Consider the following 24,775-nt stretch of genomic DNA (forward strand, 5'->3'; position numbering starts at 1 on the left):
AAAAAAGACAGAGCTCATCAGATAATGAACTTTTCTAGAAAGCAACTAGATGGTCTCAGAGTTTTCTGTGCAATAGCTTCAGCAGTCTAATTGATGGACTCAGGAAAAATGCTCTCGAGAGACAGGTGAGGGATACTATACCTTGCAATAAAGTGAGTTTAACACCTGAAATCTGATTTTTCTGCAATGTGGATTAGATGAAAGCAAATACTTGTTACGGGAAATAATGGATATCATTTTGAAGACTGTGTCCCACCTCCTTTGTAAAGTGCTTTGAGATTGATTAATAAAAAGCACTCTGAGTTAGGTGTTATTATTACAAAAGAGAGAGAAAGAAGAGCAGCTAGCTCTCCCACCCATCTAGAGGAGGGAGGTCACCCTAAAGAGCAGAACAGGGTCAGATCAGACCCAAAGCTCAGATTCACTGTAAAGTTATCACTTGACTCTGGGCCCAGTGCTAGAAATGAGGTGTTAATGCGGGCGTGAAGAGGTTTCCACCACCACTTTTTCACTGCTTCTTCTAAGCCTTTGTTTACATCTGCACTTTCTGTAATAAGCTCAGTTGATGAAATCCTGGCTTTGAACCATGTTGCAATAACCCTGCTGCAGAACCTATTTTTCTGAGCAGTCATTAGTTGCAAGCTAGGCAGTCAGACAAATTCCTGTGTGAAATAAGTAGTTTCAAACCAAGATTGGCTTGAATGGGGGGGGGGGCCCAGTGGAGAGGATGAAGAAGCTTTGCAAACTTGTCTTGGTTCCTCTTTAACCTTCTGATTACTCTGAGTGAATGAATTGGAAATGAGGCACCCCAAGCCCAATTTACAAACAGGAAATTTCCTTCTCTGCCCTCTGCATGGAAAACGATCTTGACATTATTTTAGATTAACTTTGATATTTTGATAATGTCTGTACTGAAGACTTTTTGTTTGCATGAAAAGGAAACAGACTTTGGGGTTTAATTCCCTGTAGGTTTTTGTGTTGTGTGAAATATAAATAGTACCAATTTAAATGTATATGCCTTACTGTTGTTAATTGAATTCACACTAAGTTATCGTATCCTGCTTATGCTTCTAGGCTACTTAAGGTCTGTAGTCCTGTGTATTGTTTCTTGGCAGCAGAGGTGGGATGGAAAAATGGGAAGCAATAGTGATAGATAACTTTTGTGGGGTGGCAAGGACATTGAGCCAAGCTCTCTGGAGTTACCCTTTGAGTGTAATCTGTGTCAGATTTTTTTATTTTTGAGTTGCTGCTTAATTTTTCCAGCTTGTGTTTTCTCCCTCACTTGCCAACCTTTACTATTTTTACAGAGAGCAACTTCTTCAGAAGACACTGACTTATTCTGATGTTTTTTAAAAAGTTCAGTATCAGCTGAATACCTGATATGTTCTGTCTGATAGATAACTATGCCATATTCTTGTAGGGAAATGGACTCTGATCCAACAGGCTTTTTCCATCTCTTAATTGTAATGGCTTCAAATCACATTTGCTGGGTGGTTGGATTTTTTTTGTCATTTTGATGTGATCTGGCCCTTTTACTTTGTGTAACTGATAACTTTAGCATGTATTGGAAACTGACATACAGTAAAATGGAAACAAGGGCACATGGGTTCACATTATTCCAATGCAGGACCACCTCAGATGAATTTTATCGCTTAGGTCAGTAGATGCAGTTGTTGCCCTTAAAAAGTCAGTGTTTGCAATCCAGTAACCAGTCTGTCCCAACACAAGGTGTTTGGGAACTGGGGAATGTGCCCTACATCATAGAGCTCCAAGTGTAGGGTTCTCTGCTGGGAAGTGCAAGAGAGAAGAAGAAGAAATAATTTTAGGGAGAAACAACTGACCTTTATTCAGCAAGTATTTTCAGTGTTCTTTAGTGATTATGTCTAATTACGGTTAGCCTTGCCAGCCATGATGGATAATAAAGATTACTGATTGTGATCATTTATGTTCTGGAAAGGTTTTTAAACACTATCAATCCCTCCCACTTTGCATATGTCGATTATTTGAAATTTGCTTCCCTTATCTCTGCAGCTACTTTTCCACCTCTGCACTCTCTCCACCCCCCAACCTGGCATCATCTTTGTAAAGCCACTGTCATTCACTCCTTGTGTTGGCAGGTATTTATGGTGACAACTTTTTGAGGGGAGTAACTGCAGAGAAGCTTGTTTTGCCTTGGATTTGAATATAGTTAACATGGTTTTACTAAGTGAAGGGAGAAGGGGAATGAGGCAGGCTCTTGAGTACTTTGGCCCGCTCTTTCCTCTTTATAAAGAGAGGCAAAGCTTTGGGTCTAGGTGAAACAAAAGCAAGCTCGAGCAAGTAGCAGTTTACAATAGAAAGTTCTCCCCGAGTGTTGTGACCAAAAGTTTTCACTTGGCATCAGGATTAATTTTCTCATTTTATTTTTCTTGTATTTGCTGTTTGATGAAGTGCTTATTAACTATACTGGGACATATTTACATTCATTCAGCTCTCATCTAGCAAGTGGAAATTCCCAGGTTGCTTCCAGGCATCACAGTGTGCAAACTTCAATTTCATTTACAGTGAAACCTCTGTGTTGAGTTAAGACCTTTAAAAGACATTGACCTGTGCTGTGGGGGACTGCTCCTATGCCCATTAAAGCCATTGGAAATCCTTGTACTGACTTCAAAGGGAGATGGATTGGGCCATGAATAAAGAGCGTTACTCTGTATTTAACATTCTGCAAGCCAGTTAACTGGAAATAGTTTTTAACTGCTGTATGGACACATTTATTTTTGTTGGTCTTTTTTGTAAGCCAAGGGAAAAAGAGAGGGGAAAATCTTTAGGGTTTCATTTTGAGAAGAAATCTTCAAAAATGGAGGTCCTGCCTGCTCTGTGGACATTAAATAAAATTAAAATCTACATAGAACTCGTTGTAAGAGTAGAGATTTGTGCTAAGATCCAGGTTAAAATTTATCTTCCTCCCACACTGTTTTCTAGTATGTTGTATGCCAGTTGCTCAGCACCATGTCATTGTATGATGTAATTATTTCATTTCCCCTATAACTCTGCTTTGTATAATTTTTCTTTTTGAAATATTTTCTGATACTTTTATGACTGTCCTTTCATCAGCACCCAGAATCTGCTACCAAAGTCTAGTTGTGGCTTTCAAACTGACATGCAAGAAGCTTTGCAGAGCATTTTCTTCAGAGAATCGATGGATAATAAGTGTTGGGTTTTGTTTGTCCTGTGTTCTATTGGCCACAAGTGCCAATTTAAGGTGTAGTATTGAGGCTGTTGAAACTTTGACTTGCATATGCCAAACCACAACGAATGCAGAAAAATGTTTCCCTTTTCCCTCAACAAGGAGCCTCCATCAGGATCTGAAGTATCCGAAGAGCAGGCCTTACAGCTGGTCTGTAAGATCTTCAGAGTGTCCTGGAAGGACCGAGACAGAGATGTCATCTTCCTCACTTCGTTTTCTGAGCAATTTAAGCAGAACCCAAAAGAAGGTAGGAACTTCAGCCGCTCCCATTGTGTTAATTAAGGCATAAAAGAATAAATTAGAGGATTCCTTTTACCATTGTCAAACATTAATATGGTGCAGCTGGCTTGTTGTCCAGCTTCCTCTCTAGCTTTTTATTCGGCTGCAGTCATATAACTGATGCTGCAGTGATTGCTTAAGTCTTTTCTAGCTTCAGTCTTTGCTTGATACAGATGTTATTGAGCACAAAATGAATTTGCCATCAGCAGATGCCATTACGATGGAGCCACAGTACATGGACAAAGGCCAAGTCCTGCAAGATGCTGAGCACCAGCAACTTCCATTGAAGTAAACTGCCTTACCAAAATTGCTCGGTTGTTTTTTTTTTTTTTTTTTTTTTTAAATTGGCAAACTATTTGCCATGCTTTTGAATCTTTCAAAAACCTTTTTTTTGTGACGTACTTGATGTTGCATCGTAATAGATATGGCTGCTGTTCATTTGATAAAACTAGGAAACTCTGCTGTCTGTCTTTATTAGGTTGATCCCCATTTTGTCAGATGTCAGTGATAATTATTAGATATCAAAATACTTAATTGTTATTTAAACTTGTGTGTGTTTCTTCCTTGTGACATTCGATGGCCTAACTCAACAAGTGGAAGGAAAATACAAGAGAGTTAGAAAAGAAAATTATCTGTAATGTTCATGACAATGATGTTAGACTATACATAATTCTTTGTATTCACCACAAACCTTGGGCTTGCATGTTGCTGTACTCTCAAAACTAGATGATAGAGACCAAATAATGATTTTTTGTTACAATAAAGTAACCTAGTGTATTGCTCTAGGCAACAATAACACTTAATTTATGTAACTACAAGAAAACTTCCTGTTTGGGTTAACCTCTGAAGCTCCTCAGGGACCGCTGTGATGGTGAAGATTATCTTAACTTTTGTGCTGTCCTCTTTGCAGTGTTCTCAGATTTTAAGGACTTGATTGGCCAGATTTTAATGGAAGTACTGATGATGTCCACCCAGTTGAGGGACGAAAACCCATTTGCCAGTCTAACAGCCACCTCCCAGCCAATTGCAGCAGCTGCCCGGTCACCTGACAGAAATCTGATTCTAAACACTGGCTCCAACCCAGGAACAAGTCCTATATTCTGTAATGTGAGCTCCTTTGGTTCCAGCTCCTTGTCCAGGTAACTTTGAGTACACTAGAAGGTTGGTTTTGTAAGTGGGGGCAGGGTGAACCTTAGGCTTGGTCTACACTTAAAATGTAGATTAGAATAGCTATGTAGCTCAGAAGTGTGAAAAATGACACTCCCCTGACGTTGCTAGCTCAACAGAAGAATGCTTCTGTCAACTTAGCTACTGCAAAGAGGTGGAGTTACTACAGGGACAGAAAAACCCTTTCTGTTGTGTAGTGTGTCTAAACTATGGGGTTACAGCGGCATAGCTATGGTGCCATAGTTACGCCACTGTAGCCTCTGTAGTGTAAACAAACCCTGCATTCTTGCATTTAATGTATTCTGCTTTATCTGGGCTAGACATGCCACGAAAGCAGTAAGTATACAGAATTGAAAAATATGCTTCCTCCTGCTGCACCAACACGTTCTTCCCCCTTCAGTGGACTTCTGTGCTTAAATGCACATTTGGTAATTAAGGCCAGATCCTCAGCTGATGTAAATTGAAGAACAAATGGATATAAACTGGACATCAACAAGTTTAGGCTTGAAATTAGACAAAGGTTTCTAACCATCAGAGGAGTGAAGTTCTGGAACAGCCTTCCAACAGTGATAGTGTGGCAAAAAACCTAACTGACTTCAAGACTGAATTTGATATGTTTGTGGAAGGAATGGTATGATGGGACTGCCTACAGTGGCATGTACCCAGCCTGTAATTACTAGCAGCAAATATCTCCAGCGGCCTGTGATGAGACACTAGATGGGGCGGGCTTTGAGTTACTACAGATAATTCTTTCCCAGGTATCTGGCTGGTGGGTCTTATCCAGGTGCTCAGGGTCCAATTCATTGCCATATTTGGGGTCGGGAAGGAATTTTCCCCCAGGTCAGATTGGAGAGACCCTGCGGGTTTTTTTCCTTCCTCTGCAGCATGGGGCACGGGTTAGTTGCAGATTTAAACTAGTGTAAATAGTGGATTCTCCGTAACTTGAAGTCTTTAACTCATGACTTGAGGATATCAGTAACTCAGCCAGAAGTTATGGGTCTATTACAGGAGTGGATGGGTGAGGATTTGTGGCCTGCATTGTGCAGAAGGTCAGACTAGATGATTATGATGGTCCCTTCTGACCTTGGAGTCTGAGTCTATGGAGTAATTGGAGCACAGCTGACTTAACCCAGTTGAGGATCTGGCTCTTAATTTTTCAATATATAATCCAAGCAATGAAGTTGATCCGTTGTTTTAAATATCGCAAACAGCCTAAAATGAGAGTCAGTAGGTAAAAACATGAGATGCGTCAGTGTATGTGATGTGTTGCGTGGAATATAAATATACTGAATGGTTAATTGTAGTGGGGGTTTTCTGTTGCTCATTTTCTCTTTCTCTCCCTTCTTCTGTGAATCCTAAATGGCTGTTTTTTTCCCCTCCTTTTTCCCCCTTAACTGATTTAGTCTCTATGGGACTAGTCCAGCTCCTAGTACCAATTTCTCAAGCCACGTGCCAATGACTGGTTCATCTGTTACCCCACCAGCCAGTTCAGTTGCCGCCACATCTGTGCCTTCCATTTCTGTCAGCCCTCATCTCACAGCAGCAAGTCCTTCTGGAGTCCAGCCCTCCTCTCCGAGGTACCGCCCATATACTGTCACCCACCCCTGGGGCTTGTCAGCGTCTCATATCCCACGCTCCTCGAATATCTCTATCCCAGCTAGCTCACCAAGTCCTCCAGTCATGGCTACCAGCCCGCAGGCCGTGCCAATCAGCTTGTCCAGACCGAGGCCCACAGCAGTGGGCCAACCTTTGTTTACTGCTTTGTCCGGTACCTTGAGCCGGCAATCTTCTTTCCTAAACAGGATTCCTTCTAGGTAATTCACAAGCACAGACTGTGTGTTTTGCATATGCAGTGCAGGGTGTGGTGCTTTGATGCAGTTTGGAAGAACTTGTCTCACTTTACTTACTAATAGTTGCTTTTTTTTGGTGTATGTTGAGCTAGTATGTTGTCTTGCTAACAAGCCCAGGCTACTAAAATACTAAACTTGTTTCTGCCAGTATTTATCTTTAACCTAATTGGCATAAAGGTAGCAATATTGTTATACATTTTCCCTTCCTTTTACTCTCCCTTTCCCCCATCTTCCCTGGTAAACTACCTTCCTTCATTTTAAATTGCAGTGCAGTCACTCTTGCTGGATTGTCTATCAAACAGGTCTCCTGCTTTGTAATTAACTTGGTGTAGATCTTCAGTTGGTTTGTTGAACGTTCTTGCTTGCTGGAGTGTGTCAGATTTGACTCCTCAGTGTATAGATTTAAATGATAGATAAGCTTCTTGTCAGCTAAGTCAGGTACTACTATGCTGTCTCTCCGCTAACTGCTTCCAGGATTCCCCTAGCTCTGCAGGAGGGAGAAACCAACGAACAGCTTTTCTGGTGCTCTCATTTTACTTTGCAAATGCTGTGGTTCAATTGAGCAGCTCAGAGCTCTAATCTTTAGTATTCAACGGCTTACGTTTATACTGTAATTTTTCTAAAGACCCCTTTTTTACTTTGTTGTATGTGAATGATTAATATTTTAGTATGTGAATAACTCAGTCAGTAGTGTTATGGAGCATGTTAGCTTAATTTTGATTTTTCTAATATGGATTGCGTTAACTATTGTTTGATGCATGTTTAGGAAGAAGATTTTTGACAGATAACTTATAAAGGAAAACTATACTTACTTTTTTTTACTTTTCCTGGTCTCTTTTCATTTTAAAATCTGTTTTGTTCTCTGGCCTTTTTCGCTGTTGGTGCGGTAGTATGTACGACAACCCTTTCTCCCTCCTCTTCCTTGCCGTTTCTGATGTATCTGGGGACAGTAGTGATGAAGAAAATGAAGATGGTGATTTTTCTTGTGTCCAGTTTGAGTCCAGGTATTGGAGAAATAGAATGTAATTGCATGTTTGGGTGTTGTAGGAACTAACAGTTTGGGGAGCTTTAAGTGTTCTTCGGAGGAACTTTGGAAATAAGTATAAAAGGAGATAATTTAGACAGGTCTTCAATGGGAAATGAAGAATCAACACTCATAATGAGTCCTAATTAGCCAGTTCTTTTTAAAAAGAGATGACTGAGAATAAAGAAAATGTTAGTCATATTGCCCTTCAGGTTTAGTGATCACAAGGTCTGAAATGGCCCTGTAAGTGGAACTCCTTACTGAATGCATGATATGAGGAATATTGGTCATCAGAAACTACATCTTTCAAAGTCAGTGCTATCTCCTGCACAAACACTTCTACTGAATACTTGAAAATGATGACAGAGGTTAGTGGGGGGTAAAAGACGGAGCCAGATCCTCAACTAATGTAAACTGGTGCAGTTCCATTTCAGTTAATGGTGGAACAGCAGTTTACTCCAGCTGAGCATCTGTCCCTCTAATCTGTGAAGCAAATGTTACCTGATTCTCAAATGCACAAGTGGAAATCAGCAGCCCCTTGAGACAGTAGGTGATGAAGACTGATATATTTGGGACACTAAATTGGGGAGAAAGTTAGCTTATTGTGAATCAAAGACATGGCCATCCCATTGTGAAATTCATCAGTTTGTATGGCATTGAAATACATGATGACAAAATGGGAATGGATGTGTTCACTGCATGTGGAGGTTAACCCATTAGCCTTCCAAATATAACAAAACTTGTTGAATATTGGATGAGCTAGGCAGGAGATGCCTCTAGGAATAACAATGAAGGGCAGGATCTTCTGCAGTGGTATGTGTACCTGGAGAATAATGGCACATGGCTGAATGCATATCACAGTCTCTCAACCTCCTGGGAAACGTTTTTGCAGTAGGATGCAGCTTCTGAAATGAAAAATAAACAATTACCTGAATGCATGTTTCTCAGTTCTAGGTGATTTGCTTTCCTGGTCTGGCCATTGGTGGTATTAGTTCCATTATCACCATTAAAAAATATCTACAATAAACATTTTTGCCATCTATTTTCTTCTTTTGCACCTAGCCAATTTAGGAGATGGGTATAGGAATAGCATATGGGAAGCATGCCCTTTGGAGAAGGGCAGCTCTTTGGAAAACAGCTCTATAAACTTGCTAGCATATTGAAGACTTTATATCCGTCTTCAGTTTCCTGACCCAGGCTGATGGTGACCAATCTCTGATTTGTCTTAGGAGCCTTTACAGTACCCTCCATCACAATAAAAATCTAATCCTGATGCTTGCAACATTGTGCTTTTTGTCATGTGTGTTCTGGATAGAATGCTTATATCTGAGTATAACTAAGAGCAGTGAGACTTTTGAAAAGGAGAATTTAGGCTGAATATTAATTTTTAAAAATTCCTATTAGAGAAGTCTAATTAGGATTTGAAATATCCTCCTAGGGGTAGTGGGTGGAAGTACCATTGCTTGGAACTTGTAAAACTAGACTAGACAATGAACTGGAAAGTGTCCTGTGGGGAGCAATCCAGTCCTGCACAGGACTGGAGAAAAGTCCTACAAGATCTTTTCAGCTCTTATGTCTGTGGTTGTCCCTGGTGGAACATTAGAACATAAGCTATAAAAATTAAAAGCTGTAAATTTAAATAGTTTGAAGATTCATAAAGAGGTAAGTTTGAATGAATTCCCATCTTCCAATCCAATCTGAGTGATTTCAGGAGAAATATTTTATGCAGATTGAAGTTGGCATTTTGTGTACAGGGCATTCTGCGTTATTTTTCACCCTTTGCTTTAACTTCAAGTTGTACTCCTGTGTTATTGAAAATGTAGCCCAGGTGTTAGATACCACAGCCTGTGCAGTGTAAGATCTTGTGGGACTGCCACACTTCAGGTGGCTTTGCTGGTATGTTATGTCCTGACATTCTATTGACTGCAATGGAACATCAGTTTAAATGATGAACACGACAATCTTACATTTATGCAACAACTTTCATCTGGAAAGTTTCCAAAGCACTTTGCATGCGTAATAAACATATACAGCTGTGTATAGGAATAATTTCGGCCATTGCCGAAATTAAGTTGCCTGAAGAGTGACTGATCTTGGTGTAAATAACCTTTTATTAAAAGACATGGATGTTGTACAAATAAAGGGGATGGTCTTTCGGCTGGAGGTGAGAAATCCAAAGTACAGGAAAGAGACTGTATGGAGAAAAGTATATGAATGTGTAGTTTTACATTGGACCAAAGCAGGAAGCTATAACATGTCCATAGGACTAAACTGGTGATTGGGGTGGAGATGTTAGAAATGAGGCCCAGAGGATCTGTGTACACAGCAAAGAAAAACCTCTGGCTGGCCCATGCCAGAAGACTTGGGCTTGGAGAGCTTGGACTGCAGGGCTGTTTCATTGCTGTGTAGACTTCTGGGCTGGGGCTGAAGCCTGCGCTTCAGATCCTCCCACCCCTCAAGGTTCTAGAGCTGGGCTCTATCCCAAGCCTGGAAATCTGCACAGCAATGAAGCAGCTCCAGGAGACCGAGTCAGCTGGCATGGACCAGCTGTGGGTTTTTCTTTGCTGTGTAAACATATTCAGAGACCCTGAAGAATGTCCTTGTGAAGAATAGATTTGTTAGACCACCCATGTTGACACTGTTATTTTTTTTTTAACTTGTTATCTGTAGTGATTCTATATTCGTAAACCATTTTTATAAACTGAGGTCTGGACATTACATAAAATTGCAAAGTTTGAACTGGAGAGAGAGAGATTGACTGAAGATAGAATCACAGACTGGCATCCAGGAGAACTGGGTTCTGTTCCTGTGTCTGTCATGGATTTCCTGTGTGACCTAGGGCCGGTCACTTCATAGCTCATTTTTTCATGTCTGTAAAATAGGGGGGGGTGATTGCCTATCTCAAGGTAATAAAATGAGATACTGCCAGAGATGGAGGTGACAGTACTAGTTGATAATCTTAAAGAGCTACATGTTGTCAGCATTAGGTGTTGTATATCCAAGACTTCTGACAGAACAAAAGAATGCAGTGGCTGAGCTGCTAACAGAAACGCCCCATCTCATAAAAGTGAGCTGCTGTATTGGAGAACTGGAGGGAAGCAGAGGGGACCCTATCCTAAAAAACAAAGCACCTATTCACCCCTACAATAGAAGTGATGCTGATCTCAGTGATTGGGGATGGGGAGGAGGAAACAACTAGATGACTTCTTGAGGTCCCTTCCAGTTCTACATTTCTGTGGTCTGGAGAATTACACTCCAGTCAGCTTCACTTCAGTCCCACCCAAACGATTTGAAATTCTCTTTTTAAATTAGAATTTTAATTGCATGATGTGATAGGGATAAACTAGCATGACATCTGTGACAATTTATGCTACCATATGTTTGCTCAAAAAAACTGAATAAAAAATTACACAAAAAGCATTTGATTGTGGTTGAATTTACACTGAAGAGATACCCAAGAGAAAATGTGAAGCAGCTGTGTGGAGGGTTTTTATTACTTTTTCAGTGATGTTGGTCAGATAACCTGGAAAGCTTTAAAAAAGAGTACTGGAGTAGGGTACAACTAGCTAGAAACATCACTGTTTGAAGACTGATGGTTGCTTCGTTTCTGTGATCCACAATTTGAGACTCACTTTTATAAAGCCCTGTTATCTAACATGCCTTTTACCATCTGTCAGACATCTGGTCCACCTTGATCCCCCTTTAGGAATCGCATTTGACTGCTTGCTGTGCAAGCAGAGAGAGTGAGTCATGTGGGAATATGGTCCTATCCCAAGATCTGGACAAAACATTTAGCAACTTCTGCACAGGTCACACACACAAAAAAAAAACTTTTACAGGTCTTGGCTGCATAGGTGTGCTGTGTTGGGAAGGGGTTTTCTGCTACAAAGAAGTTGTTTGCCAGAGAAAGTTGGAAGAACAGGAATATACATCTTGATTTTTTTTCTCCTTTTCTTAAAGTGTGGGAGGCTCTGCTGGAGCAAGTGCTTGTAATTCCTGCAGTGACCATTTCAGCATTGAAACATGCAAGGAGACAGAGATGCTGAACTACCTCATTGAGTGTTTTGACCGAGTTGGAATAGAGGAGAGAAAAGCACCAAAGGTATTTTAGAGAAGAATGAAGCCATATCTGCAACAGCACCGATGCTCAAACAGTCTTCTCTTATTTAGTGTTGCCCAGAAGGGAAAGATGGTTTGCAGCAGATGATAGCTCTATAAAAGCTTCCAGTGAAGTTTTTTGTTTCACGGGTCTCCTAACTGATATTTCCTATTTGGCCTTTTTTAGGTAGTGTTCAGAACTCCTTCTGTGTTAGTTTGACGTGTAAAATGGACATTATTTGGGGAATGACATGCATCTATTTATTCCTTGGCATTGGCTTTAAATTGTTCCACATCTCGAAGACCAGTAGCCTTTGCTGTTAACATAAACCTAAACTTCTCCCTTGTAGATCAGTGGAATGGAAAAATATTTTGTTCAGCTCATTAAATATAATCTAACAAATTATTAGGTGGAAATATGCCATCTGTTTGCTTAGATTGCATGAATGCAGAAGTTGTTCACTGCATTTCCTAAGTGTCTTATCTAAGAATGCTTTCACTGTGCATTAAAATAATTTTATTTTTTATACTTCTTAGATGTGTAGCCAGCCAGCTGTTAGCCAGTTACTGAGCAACATCCGATCACAGTGCATTTCCCATGCGGCTTTGGTGCTACAGGGATCCTTAACACAACCAAGGTGAGTAAAGTTGATTTTGGTCATGAAATATACAAGTTTTGTGTTGGATGTGTGTCTGTCTACAGAAGTAGATTAAAATTGAGTAAAATCAGCTACAAAAATGGGATACTTTTTGAGTCAATATGTACAATATATACCATTACAGTGGCTCAGAGCTGGTCTACATGGGAAGATATGCCAGTATAAACGAAGATGTGAATTTAAACTACTGTATCTACCGATATAACCCTCATGTGGACACTCTTATTCCAGTATATGAGTGTATTTATCCAGTTCAGTTTGTCACATTGCAAGTGGCTTAAGCTAAACTAAAAAAGTTACACTTATTCTGGAGTAAGTGTGTCCGCATGTGGATTTATATTGGTGGAATTTCTGGTATAGACAAGCCCTAGGTATTTAAAGAGACAGTGTCAAACTAGAACACTGAGTTGGCTTTTTTTTTTTTTTCCTATTTACTAAAATCCAAGTTATTTACATGCATCTATTCAAAACAAACCCTTCAATAATCTTCTCAAAATTAATGTGAGCCACCCACTGATATAGATGAACAGCCATAGAGTAACAACTGTGTTTTTGTGTGTAATTGAGAAAAAGGCACCATTCAGTTTCAAGTTCACAGGGAGTGCTTACAAAAAGTAAGAGTTAATTCGGAAAATACTAATGACTTCATCCATTCCTTAAAGTTGGAAAAATGAACAGTTTGAGATTAGCGGAACAAAGCTAATGCTGTTGCTTCACTAGGATGAGCACGACAAAGGGTCTTTTCACTAGAGAGAGGTAGAAGGAAGAACCAATTAGTTTATATAGGCCACAGTTTTCTTCCAACCTCATTAGACCAAGATGGGGTTTTGGCAGCAGCATCCCCTGTGGGATTATCTTTGTACAAGGACTTGAAGACTTGGTTAGTTGCTTCTGAAGGAAGTAGTCTCAGTTATGACATTCCATTATCTGCGTGTATCAGTAAATATGATGCCTGTTGTTTTTCCTGAAAGATCTCTCTCCCCTCCCTGCTTTTTTATATGAATAAAGGTCTTTGCAGCAGCAGTCTCTGTTGGTACCATACATGCTGTGTAGAAATCTTCCGTTTGGCTTCATCCAAGAATTGGTGAGGACAACTCACCAGGATGAAGAAATGTTCAAACAGGTAAGAGACTTGCTCAAGTTAGAAGCATTAGCATACTCTACATGAACTATCCAAGGGAGTGGCTGTCCAACTCTTTGTTCTGCAGACCACATCCAGAGACCACAGTTTGAGAACCATTGCTCCAGGGACTGGCAAGTACTTAAGCAATTGGGGGAGTTGGCTGTCTCTCTTGTTTCACTTGTTTAAGGGATTCAAAAAGAATGACTGAGCTCTGTATGAAGTTTTACTCAAAGTAAGCAAATAATCTATAAATCTTCTATATCTTAAAATGTTGTGTAAAGCAGATGCCTTAATAAGCAGCACTTTTTTATGAAACATTGAAGCATACTACCAGAATTCTTTTGCATACCGTAGTATCCTGTTACAAGGATTTGTCTTGGACTGTCACTTGTCTGATCATTCTATTGAAATTTCCCTGATCCATAAACTGGCAATCTTCCCAACTCACACACTTAGAAATGTTAGTTTTTGTCCATCTTGCAAGGAGATAAAGTAAATTAATAATATAATAGTTTACATCTATTGCAAGTTCACCCCAAGGATTTATAAGCACTTAATGAATTAATGTTTATAAAGGTCTCACAACACCCCTCTGAGATAGGGAACCATTATTATCCCCCATTGGAGATGAAGACGCTGAGGCCGTGAGTGTACAACTTGCCCTAGATGTCTGGGTGGGCCACTGGAAGAGCCAGAAATCGGAATCCAGTTCTCCTGATTCCTAGACCTGTACTTTAATTACTAGGCCATGCTTCTGCTTGACAATTTAATGCCAAAGCAGGTCATTCAGGTTATTACTGGCTCTAATTAGTGCGCACACACGCTATGTCATGATTTACTCACGGCAAAGCAGCACTCAGAGTGGTGTGAAATCTCTAGTATCTTCAGAAAATCTAGAGGAATTCTTACCCTGTCTTGACTCCTGAAAGTATACTGATCTATGAGCATGAGGGGCAAATGCATCCACACACGTAGGCACTGAGTTTTGGAAAGAAGTTTTTGATCACTACGAACGCCTCTGTTTTAATTAACGTGCACATGTGAATAAAAGTCCTGAAGAAATATTATCGTTCCTGTCTGGGATTAAATATCAACTAGCATAGTTAAAAGGTCACTTAATTTACATGTTAACTCTTATCTGGGCTCTTGTTACCAGAGAGTGCTTTGACCAGGAGTGTGTTTAAGATACTGTGGGTATGGCTACATTTCAGCTGGGAGCCTGTGCGGACTCAGACATGTTACCTGTACCAGGGGGTTGGACAGACTTGTACTTGGGTGGCTAGTCCATACTGCCACTGTTACTACAATGTCCACCTGCTATTTTTAGCATGCTAGCTTGAGCAGAGCTAGCCCATGTATGTCTAACTGAGCTGGGAATTACCCTCCCAGCTGCTGTGTAGACATACCCTGTCAGGGACTGGTTATGGAACATGGTTAAGATTAAGTCCACTGTACAGATTGGAACCATGCTCCTAATTGACTTAAGAAACAGTCTTGTGGTAACCAGGTTCCCAAATATGATTTGATGTTTGTGTATCTTTATCCAAGAGACCCAGTGCAGTTCTGTTTGGGTTCCAGTGGTCACTCCTGGATTTGATTTTTATACCAGAAGGAAAAATTCGACACTGTGTGATTAGGCCCTTGTAATTGGGTGGTGGTGTTTCTGAGTTAATCATTTCCTCCCTTATTACTTCCTCCCTTGCAGTCTCGGTGACTGCTGCTGTTCTGTTTATGCCTATCACAGCATTAAAATTTATCAACACAGGCACAAAATCTACTTGTCCGCTATGATGATGAAAATACTATATTGCTGTGTATAAACCACTGTTCACTCCAAGTGAATGGGTCAGTAGAGTGCTGAAAGGCTGGGTTACCAAGCTGTTGGAGGAAGCCCCAGTCCTTTCTCCTTGGCAGTGATCTCTCTTGTATTTTTATATTTTTATACGTGACTTTCACATGGAGAATTTGCTAGATCAAACCTCTAATCTTGTTATGGCTTTGCCATTGTTGGTCAGCTGCATTGTGTGTCTGTATGTTCCACTAGCTCTGTGATCAAATCCAGATTAGCATGTTTGCACTGCTAGAATATTTTGGACGATAATGCAGGTTCCTGGCATCCAGAAGTTAGAATATGACCAGGAAAACTTTTCAAGTGCTCATGCATTTGGGATATTTAATAGTTTGTATAAGTAAATTCTCATGCACAAACATCAAGTTGATATATCATTTTCACTTGTATTTGGATGCATTGAAAATTCATGCCAGATGCCCTTCTCAACATGTAACAAAAAAGTGTGGTCTCCTGGGTCTTCATTGTCTTAAGTGTAAAGGAATTGGATTCAGGTTATACTTCTAGGTTTGACACTCTTTTTTTCCATTTAAACATTACCATTTCTTTTGAGATAACTTGCATAAACTGACAGAGTGAGCCATATATTTTGTTTCCTTCTGTGTAGATATTCGTATCTGAGATGTGAGCAGGTATTTCATGGTGCCCAGGGTTGTGGCTTCACCTATGTCTTACTGCTTCCCATTCTTGAAGCGTATAAGTAATGTACTTCTGTTTTTACAGATCTTTATCCCCATCTTACAAGGCCTGGCTCTTGCTTCCAAAGAGTGCTCCCTTGATAGTGACAATTTTAAATACCCCCTTATGGTAAGGATTATTCCTTTTTAGCAGCTTTGGCTTTAAGACACACAGTATTTGATGCAGACTCTGTTCAAGGTACCTTTAATTAATCCTGTTCGGCTTGCTTCAGATGTCTTATTGAATATTGACCTCATGTTGGAAATTTAAAGTGTCATGAGATGAGTAACAAAGGGTAATAACCAGGTAGAATTGGTGTGGCTCGTAATGTCTCAGGCTTAATGATTTTATGCAACACTGTTCAAATGTTTACATCCTGATGATGCAGATGAGATGTGGTCTCACCCATTAGTACACATACCATATGTTTACAAAATAAATAAATCCCATACTTGTTATTAAAAACCCTAAATGATCAGAAATGGAAAAATATTAAATATCTAATACACTTTCCGCCATTTACTTCTGTTTGTTTTTTGTATTGCTCTCAGGTTAGTCAATTAATGTCCATTATTCTATAAACAAAATGAATCAAACCCATGACTATCTACTATAGGAAATTCCTGGCGGTCTTACCACTGAAAAGTGACTTTAAAAAAGCACTTCTTTTACTTTACCGATCTATTCCCAATTTGTCTTTGAGGCAGAACTGCTGATTTATTGACACAACCAAACTTTTATTCCTATAGGCAACACTGCTGAGCCGTGTACAGGCACAAGATAGCAAGCAGGATTCTCCTCTTTCTCATTTATTGCACATAAAATCCAATTGCAGGATCTCTTACTGACACTACTTGAACCAGAAAGAGGACTGCTTCAGATCTGGGTTGAGTTTGCAGTTCTGCCAATTAGCTAACCACTTTGGGACTTTGCAGACTAATCAATTTGGATGATGAGTTTGTTGATCTACATTTAAAAAAAACCTTTCAATGCTTATTCCATGCTCCCCTATTTTCAGGCTACACACAACCTTCAATAATTTGAACGTCTTGTGAAATGTTGCTGTCAGCCGCTGCATAGGCTAACACTTGCTGGAGTCTCTTCTACAGAGCTTTGAAGTGGCAAAGGGTGGAAGAGTAGTTAATTTGATACACTATAATTGAAGTATGAGAATGTATAACACAAGAAGTGGAACATGTAAAAAGCTTACATTATTTTTGCATTTTCAAAATCCTCCTTTTATAGCTGCTTTATTTCCTTCTCCCCTGCAGTTTAGCTTGAGTTAGGGACTGTAGATAGGATTCTTTGTTTCAGGCCTCAGCATTCATCTGATGATGATCCAGCTTGGGTTGGAAGACAAAGGTCTGGGGGTGTGTGTAAGACAATAGCCCTATTTATTACTATTATTGACTATTGTATGGCAGTTTAGGAGTTCAGCAATGCGATCATTTGAACAAGCAAATAACTTGCACAGCTAATTTCTAAAATAAGTGTGATATTTGGCTTTCTTGAGGCAACTTGAAAAGTCACAAAAGCTGAAATAGTTGCAGGGTGTGCCTCAGCATATTTAGAGCCTGTTCCCTTTATCCAATGGATGTTTTACCATTGACTTAATTGGAGCAGGATCTGGCCTTTGAAGCATTTTAGCAGGTTTATCTTTTCATTGGTAGCCAGAATGTTCTGGGAAATGCATCTGAAAGAAATGTTGTTGGGTTTTTCTTACAGGCATTAGGTGAACTGTGTGAAATCAAGTTTGGGAAAATGCACCCTATATGCAGTTTGGTAAGTGTTCACACGTGTGTACACATACAACAATTTCTGTTACGTAATACTTAGCATCTGTATAGCATTTTTGTTTTCAAAACACTGTGGAAATGTTAATTATTCTCACAACACCCTTAAAAGTTAGGTAGGTGGTTTTCTTGTTTTACAGTTAGAAAACTGAGCACAAAGAAGTGTCTTTCCCCAAAACCACACAAAAAGTCAGTGGCTGAGCCAGGAGTGGAAGCCATGAATTCATGGTTTCCATTATCATGCCCAATCTATTAGGTGTACCTCTTCTCCAATTTGCTTGCAGTTCTTGTTGACTGTGTGGTTTATTCTTTGGTACTGCCAAAGAATATAATCCAGTTGAGAATTCCATCCATAGATGATGGACCATCCAGATATCTTTGATAAGTTATTTGGGCCAAGGACTCGTTATGTGGTTGTGTAGTGTCTTGCACAATCAGGCCCTGATGCTAATTGGGGGCCCTTGGGAGCTATGGTATTATTTAATAGTAAGCAATAATTAAGATATGTCCAAGGAAAAGGAACATCTGTAAAATGAGTTGCCTCCACCTGAGAACAGGAATAACTGAAGTTCAGAGAGACATAGATAGCTTGCTTAGTTTTCTGAAGTACTACAGAGACTTGATGATTTTGCTACCAGCATGATGGGGTGATAAAGAGCCAACAGAGTGAAATGCAAATAATGAAAGAAGACAGTGCGGATAGAAAAATGTCAGTGATTTGGCTGCCCTATCAGTGTTTTCCTGTTCCCTCCCCCCCCTTTTTTTTTGTAGGTCATATCTTTGCCTTTGTGGTTGCCTAAATCTTTAAGCCCAGGTGCAGGACGAGAGTTGCAAAGACTCTCTTACCTTGGAGCTTTCTTCAGTCTCTCGGTCTTTGCTGAAGATGATGTAAGTACTATGTGTGGCTGTTTGCAGTCTCTCTTCTGGGAATGAACCCAAAAGATGTGTTTGTGCTCCTTGCAATTTTTTTCTTTCAGACTAAAGTGGTTGAAAAGTATTTCTCAGGGCCTGCCATTACTCTTGAAAACACCCGCGTTGTTAGCCAGTCATTGCAGCATTACCTGGAATCGGCAAGGGTAAGTGTCCTGATATTTAATTGCTGAATTTTTGTTTGTTTTTAATTTTTGTTTTCTATAACATTGGTGAGGAGTGTTTTACAAAATATAGCCCATCCACTAAACAATAAATGAGTTAAGAGGAGGGTGAGTGAAAACCCATCAAGAAGAATTTAACCAGAGGGCCACAAAACAGAAGATCTTCTTTACCCAAATCCATGGAATATCGGACCTTTTATCACAAATATTGATTATTCACAAATGTCTATCAAGAAGTTCAGTTCTTGTGGGTGGATAAGTAAAGAATACCTGGTACATTTCCATAGTGCTTGTGTTGCCATGATTTTTAAGCTATAATCTTCTATAGATAATAGTCTTATGTAACATAAATATTTTCCATAACTGGGATAGCTGTGTTCTATACAACAAGACTATAACACTCCTAGATTTTGTATAATATTTGGAATATGTACTTGTGTATCTGTGCTGCTGTTTTCATGAGCTCATTTGGGACATGGGGAAATAATTTAGTTCTTTAGAAACTGACACAAACTGTTGCTGTTCAGTGACATAACTTTCTCTTTAAATTTCAGCAAGAGCTGTTTAAGATTTTACATAGTATTTTGCTGAATGGTGAAACTCGAGAGGCAGCTCTCAGTTACATGGCAGCTGTTGTTGATGCCAACATGAAGAAGGCGCAGATGCAGGTAAAGACTGAACTCTTTCTCTGACATATGGATTCAGTTAGCACAAATACAAATCTAGGTGATTGATGGAGTGATAGTTAATGGAAGACAACAGATGTTCTAGGGCCTGAAGCAGCCAGGAAATCCATCTAGGTCATTCTTTCCATATTATTTTTCTAGACATTCTTCTTTTCTGAAACTAATCTATTTTACCCTGTTTTCATTCCTCTCTGAGTACTGAAATATTACCTACATTTGTTAGTACCCAACCCTCCTTGGCTGAAGTTTATGCCTTTTTATTGATGTATGCTCTTCCTGGTGGCTTCCACCAAGTGTCTGCAATGAAAATCTGTTTCCTCCCCCAGTTAACAAACTGCCAAGTACTCACTTTATTTGTGGCTCTTGTAAATTTGAGAAAGCCCTGGTGAGAATTGGCACAATTCCACTGAAGCAACAGGATTGAATTTTTGCCATTGATTGATTGATTGGTTTTTTCCTTGTTATAACCTGATTGTGAATCCTAAATGTGTGTAGTTTGAGGCATCAGTGTCTTGATATCCCCATAGATGCAAACATTTTGAAACTATCTGCAGAATTGTTTTCTTAAAGTTGAAACAAAGAACTACTGAAAATGTTGCTTACATGGTAAAATTTAAGAACTGAAGCTTAGCTATTTCTGCCTGTTGCTGACTATACTTATGCTAAAAAGTTTTGAGGAAGAAGCCTCTCTGAGACCCTTTCCCCTTTTTTCCTCTCCCCAATGTATGTGCATTTAGTACACACACAAATGACTGGTGCTGAACACACACAGGGCAGGGAAACACTGTTAACAGTTACAGCTACTCTCATTCTAGTTAGCCTTTAGCGGTCCTGTTTGTTTTTTAACCATGCATTCTGCATTAGCGATGGATGCTAGAGCTCCAGACCTGCTAACTGCAATGGTCTGTTGTCTGCTGCTTTCTTCTAAACTGGCATCTTCTAACATTCATTTTCTCCTCCATGTCTCACAGACTGATGATCGGATGGTGTCTACGGACGGTTTTATGCTCAACTTCCTCTGGGTTTTGCAGCAGCTAAGCACGAAGATAAAACTAGAAACAGTTGATCCCACCTACATATTTCATCCCAGGTGTCGCATCACCGTCCCAATGGATGAGACAAGAGTGAAAGCAACAATGGAGGATGTTACAGGCTGGATGACTGAGCTTTGTGAGTACCGAGCATGTATTTTCTTCCTTTCGTCTCTATCCTTTTGTTCTGGTATTAGGGATATCACAAAAGATTTTGGTTTGATTTCTACAAAACATTCTGTACTGTAAATGTTTTGCTTGGTACTGTCTGTTGCTTTTATAGCTTGTTTTAAGATTGCAGAGTGAATTATTCAAGAATTAGTGCCCAGACTTTGTAGCTCTTTTCCTACTCTCCTTCATCCTGTTCTGTTCTTTTTTTGTAGACAGGGATCAGTCTCCATGTTCTGAACCGAAATTCCCAACGGAATGCTTCTTCCTAACCCTGCATGCCCATCACCTCTCCATCCTGCCAAGCTGCCGCCGTTATATCCGTAGACTGCGGGCCATCAGGGAGCTCAACAGGTTAGAAGTTGTGTTAGTTACCTAGCATGTGTTCTACAATTTCTTCTTTGAGTAGCATCCCTATGGATGCTCCACTATAGGTGTGTCTGTCGCTGCACTGCTGATTGGAGAACTTTGGTAGCAGTGTCCATTGAGCCCGCACATGCTCTGTCTGTCCTTGTGCTGCACCACCAGGCTAGCCAGCACGCATGGGCTAACTGTCCTCAGTTCCTTCTCAACCTCCTCTGTCTAGAGATGGAGCTTTTAGCTGTCCGTTAATGGTTCGCTAATTCTCCTTTTCATTTTTTAATCTTTAGCTTTAGAAACCTTTTAGCTTTCTTCTGACTCTTTATTTGGCTATGCCTTTAAAAAAAAAAAAGAAAAAAGAAAGAAAAGACCTTGTTCTTGTGTCAACTCCCCAGTGTGCAATGGTATGCCTGGCTCTCTGGGTTTCCAGAAGTGTCAGACTTGCAGCGAGGCAATCCCGATCTTGGGCAAGCACTCCCAGCGCATTCGCTGCCTCAGCAAGAGCCACATCCAACAAAAGTGTTCCCTCTGCCAGCAGCTCCAACTGAGATCTCACAAAAACAGAGTTCTGCGAACAAATCATCTTTATGGAGGTGGCTCTCCAACTCCAGCCCTCTGGAGGGTGTGAGTCTCCCCCTCAACCTTCAATGTTGAAGGACAGTGGGTTGAAGAAACAGTCTGAGGACTCCTCTCGTAAGTCGAAAAAGAGAGTGGGAAGTCCTCTAAGTGAGCCCGGGGTAACTGAAAGTGATCGCCATTTTGCTTGGTGTCCTCTGCACCGCCACCTCCGAGATCATCCGGCACCCACGCCTCACAGTGACCATCTGTGTCTGGTAGCATTGATAGGCCCAGAGACTCTTTGAGCAAGGACATCAAATCTTTGGTACGGAGAGATATGAGCAAATGCCCCAAGACACTCCCAGTACGTGAGTAGATGTTGGTACTGTCAGTGGCATCGGCTTATCTGGTACCGGAGAGATCAGTACATGCAAGGTCTTCATTCCCTCAGCACTGCCACCAATGCCAGGGTGCTCGGTACTGGCTGAATTCCATCAGGCTGGGGACCTGGCTTCGCTGGAAGCACCTGACTCTTTGCCCCTCCATACAGAGATCACAGCACTGTGGCCAACCAAGTGATATTTCCCTGCCATCATGCCATACTTCTCCATTGTCAAGTGAGGAATCAGACAGTAAGCCAGAAGGAGTTTCTCAATACTCTTCTTAAGCTCCATATGGGACCCAATATCAACAGGGTTCAGGAATGTACCATCAGATGGCACCACCATGTTAGTACGGCCAACCATCGGCAGCTCCACCAGGTTCTATGCCACCATAGTAGCCATACTGGGTCTCCTGGGTGGCACACCGACAGCCTGCCTCAGAGGTATCAAGCATTGCCCGGGAACCTTCCAGGCATGCTCTCTTGGCCACAGCATTGTGGGCTTCAGAACCTCAAGAAATGGAGGAACAGGAGGCAGACAAAGAGGAGGTAACACTCAAGGCCATATCCTCCTCTTTGATGGATGAAGTGGTCATCCCGTCATTTCCTTCCTTGGCAGAAACTTCTGCTTGTTCCAAGAGCCGGTGAAAAGAATGTCACCCTCCGTATACTGTTGGAGAAGGTTAAAAATACACACCATTGATATCCTCCATGCTTCATCTGCCTCCAAAATAGCCCTCCCAATTAAGGTCATCCTAGACCCAGCTAAGTTAGTGTGGCAAACCCCAGTTTCGGAGGCCCCGACATGCAAGCAGGCAGACAAAAATATTATGTCCCCGCAAAGGAATCAGAGTTCCTGTTCATCCACCCACCACCCAATTCCATCATGGTAGACGCTGGGAACTCTCGTGGCTGACAGGATCATCTCTGTGGCTGTAGTGCTGAGATGGGTGTCGTGGCTTCACCTCTTGGGATTCCCAAAGGAGGTGCAGACCACAATGGAGGTCCTCCCCTTTGAGGGTGTCAAGCTCTTCGCCAAGAAGACCGACACCTCCCTCCACTCCTTGAAGGATTCGAGGGTCACTGTCCTGTTACTGGGAATCTACGCATGGGGGCAAAAAGACATTTTAGCCCTCAAAACCAACAGAGGCCTTATTCATCCCAATTCCTGTCACAACGGCACTATGAACCCCACAGGAAGAAAGGGAAATTCCCAAAATGGAAGCCTTGGGGATCCTAGTCCTCAACTCAACCATCTGCCCCTAAGCACCACTTTTGATGGGCAGGTCGAGGCACTGCGAGACCTCTCCCTACTACTACATGTGCCCGTGCACCAATTTGGCCACTGTTTGGCAGTGTTCTGCAGTGCCTGGGAGCACATAACGTCATACAAATGGGTCCTAGAGATCGTCAGATCTGGTTATTCCATCCACTTCACCTTTCTATCCTCTTCACAACATCCTTCCCTGTCCCTCTTCAGGAACCTTTCTCATGAGAGTCTGACAGCAGGAGATTGCCTCCTGAAGCTAGGAGTCATAAAACCAGTATCTCATCCTCTACAAGGCAAGGGATTCTACTCTTGTTATTTTGTAATACCCAAAGGGAAGGGAGGTTGGAAACTCATCCTGGACCACAAGCTCTCAACAAGTTCATCAAAGCTCAGAAGTTCAAGGTGGCCACCATATTGTCTACCATTCCATCATTGAACAGGGAGACTGATTTTTGGCCCTCAACCCACAAGATGCCTACTTTCACATTTCAATACTGTCGGCTTACAGACGTTTTCTCAGGTTCACTCTGGGACATGACCACTACCAATACAGAATCCTCCCCTTCGGACTGTCATCAGCCCCAAGAGTATTTTCCAGAGTTCTCTCAGTGGTGGCTGCCCATTTAGGATCATAAGTGATAATGATCTAGCCTTACCTAGATGATTGTCTCCTCAGAGTCCAGTTACTTCAGGAGGCTTGTCGAGCCACCAGGATATGATGCGCTTGTTCTTGGAACTGGGCCTACAGATCAGTTCCCAGAAGTTGACCTTCACACCAGTGGAACGCTTAGAACTCATAGGGACCGACCTAGACACGCTAGAGACCAAAGCCTTCCTACGTCAAAACAGGTCTCTATCCCAGGTCTCCCTTATTAGATGCAGCCCTCAAGTGGCAGCCAGCATCTGACTCCAGTTCCTGGGGCATATGGCAGCAAGCACAGCTGTGATTCTGCACTCCAGACTTGATATGCAATGCTGCAGTTGTGGTTCAGTTTACAGAATGGAGACTGTCTGGACAGAGCCCGTCACTTCCCACCAGGATCATGAACTCCCTGGACTGGTGGATAAGCCCGGTCAATGCTTCCAAAATGACTCCCTTTTTTTTTTTTCAGGCACCACCTTCGTTGTTCTTTACCACCAGCGCGCATCCATCATTGGATGGGGCACACGTTAAATGGTGTCACAATGCAAGGCAAACAGTCACCTGCAGAGATATCTCTCCACATCAATCTCCTCGAATTGAGAGCAGTCAGGAACGCCTGCGCCCATTTCCTCCTGCTGATAACAGGATCACATATGAAGATTGTAATGGACAACATAGCCTGTATGTATTATATCAACTGCCAGGGAAGAGCCATATCACCCTCTCTCTGGTCAGAGGTAATGAAACTATGAAACTGGTGCATCTCTCTCAATGTCACATTGTCTGTAGATTACCTCCCGGGTATACAAAACTGGATAGTGGACAAGCTCAGATGCA

At 41.2% G+C, this 24,775-nt stretch overlaps 1 protein-coding gene across 2 annotated transcripts in view; it reads left to right on the forward strand.

Annotated features, from left to right (window-relative positions):
- Window positions 1–24,775, forward strand: part of UBE4B (ubiquitination factor E4B) — a 68,888-nt gene that overhangs the window by 25,550 nt on the left and 18,563 nt on the right. Inside the window, exons 5-18 of one of the 2 annotated variants that reach the window (XM_067567374.1) lie at window positions 3,329–3,473; window positions 4,416–4,644; window positions 6,076–6,249; window positions 7,413–7,526; window positions 11,507–11,648; window positions 12,182–12,282; window positions 13,312–13,426; window positions 15,999–16,082; window positions 17,679–17,735; window positions 18,518–18,634; window positions 18,724–18,822; window positions 19,395–19,508; window positions 20,498–20,696; window positions 20,941–21,079. In XM_067567374.1, coding sequence (XP_067423475.1) covers window positions 3,329–3,473; window positions 4,416–4,644; window positions 6,076–6,249; window positions 7,413–7,526; window positions 11,507–11,648; window positions 12,182–12,282; window positions 13,312–13,426; window positions 15,999–16,082; window positions 17,679–17,735; window positions 18,518–18,634; window positions 18,724–18,822; window positions 19,395–19,508; window positions 20,498–20,696; window positions 20,941–21,079 — 1,829 coding nt within the window. The remainder of the gene's footprint in view (window positions 1–3,328; window positions 3,474–4,415; window positions 4,645–6,075; window positions 6,250–7,412; window positions 7,527–11,506; window positions 11,649–12,181; window positions 12,283–13,311; window positions 13,427–15,998; window positions 16,083–17,678; window positions 17,736–18,517; window positions 18,635–18,723; window positions 18,823–19,394; window positions 19,509–20,497; window positions 20,697–20,940; window positions 21,080–24,775) is intronic. The other variant, XM_067567375.1, reaches the window with a different exon arrangement.

Source organism: Emydura macquarii, unplaced genomic scaffold (assembly GCF_026122565.2).
Source record: "Emydura macquarii macquarii isolate MOO-44397 ecotype Brisbane River unplaced genomic scaffold, CSIRO-AGI_Emac_v2 contig_2768, whole genome shotgun sequence".
Lineage (NCBI taxonomy): Eukaryota > Metazoa > Chordata > Testudines > Chelidae > Emydura > Emydura macquarii.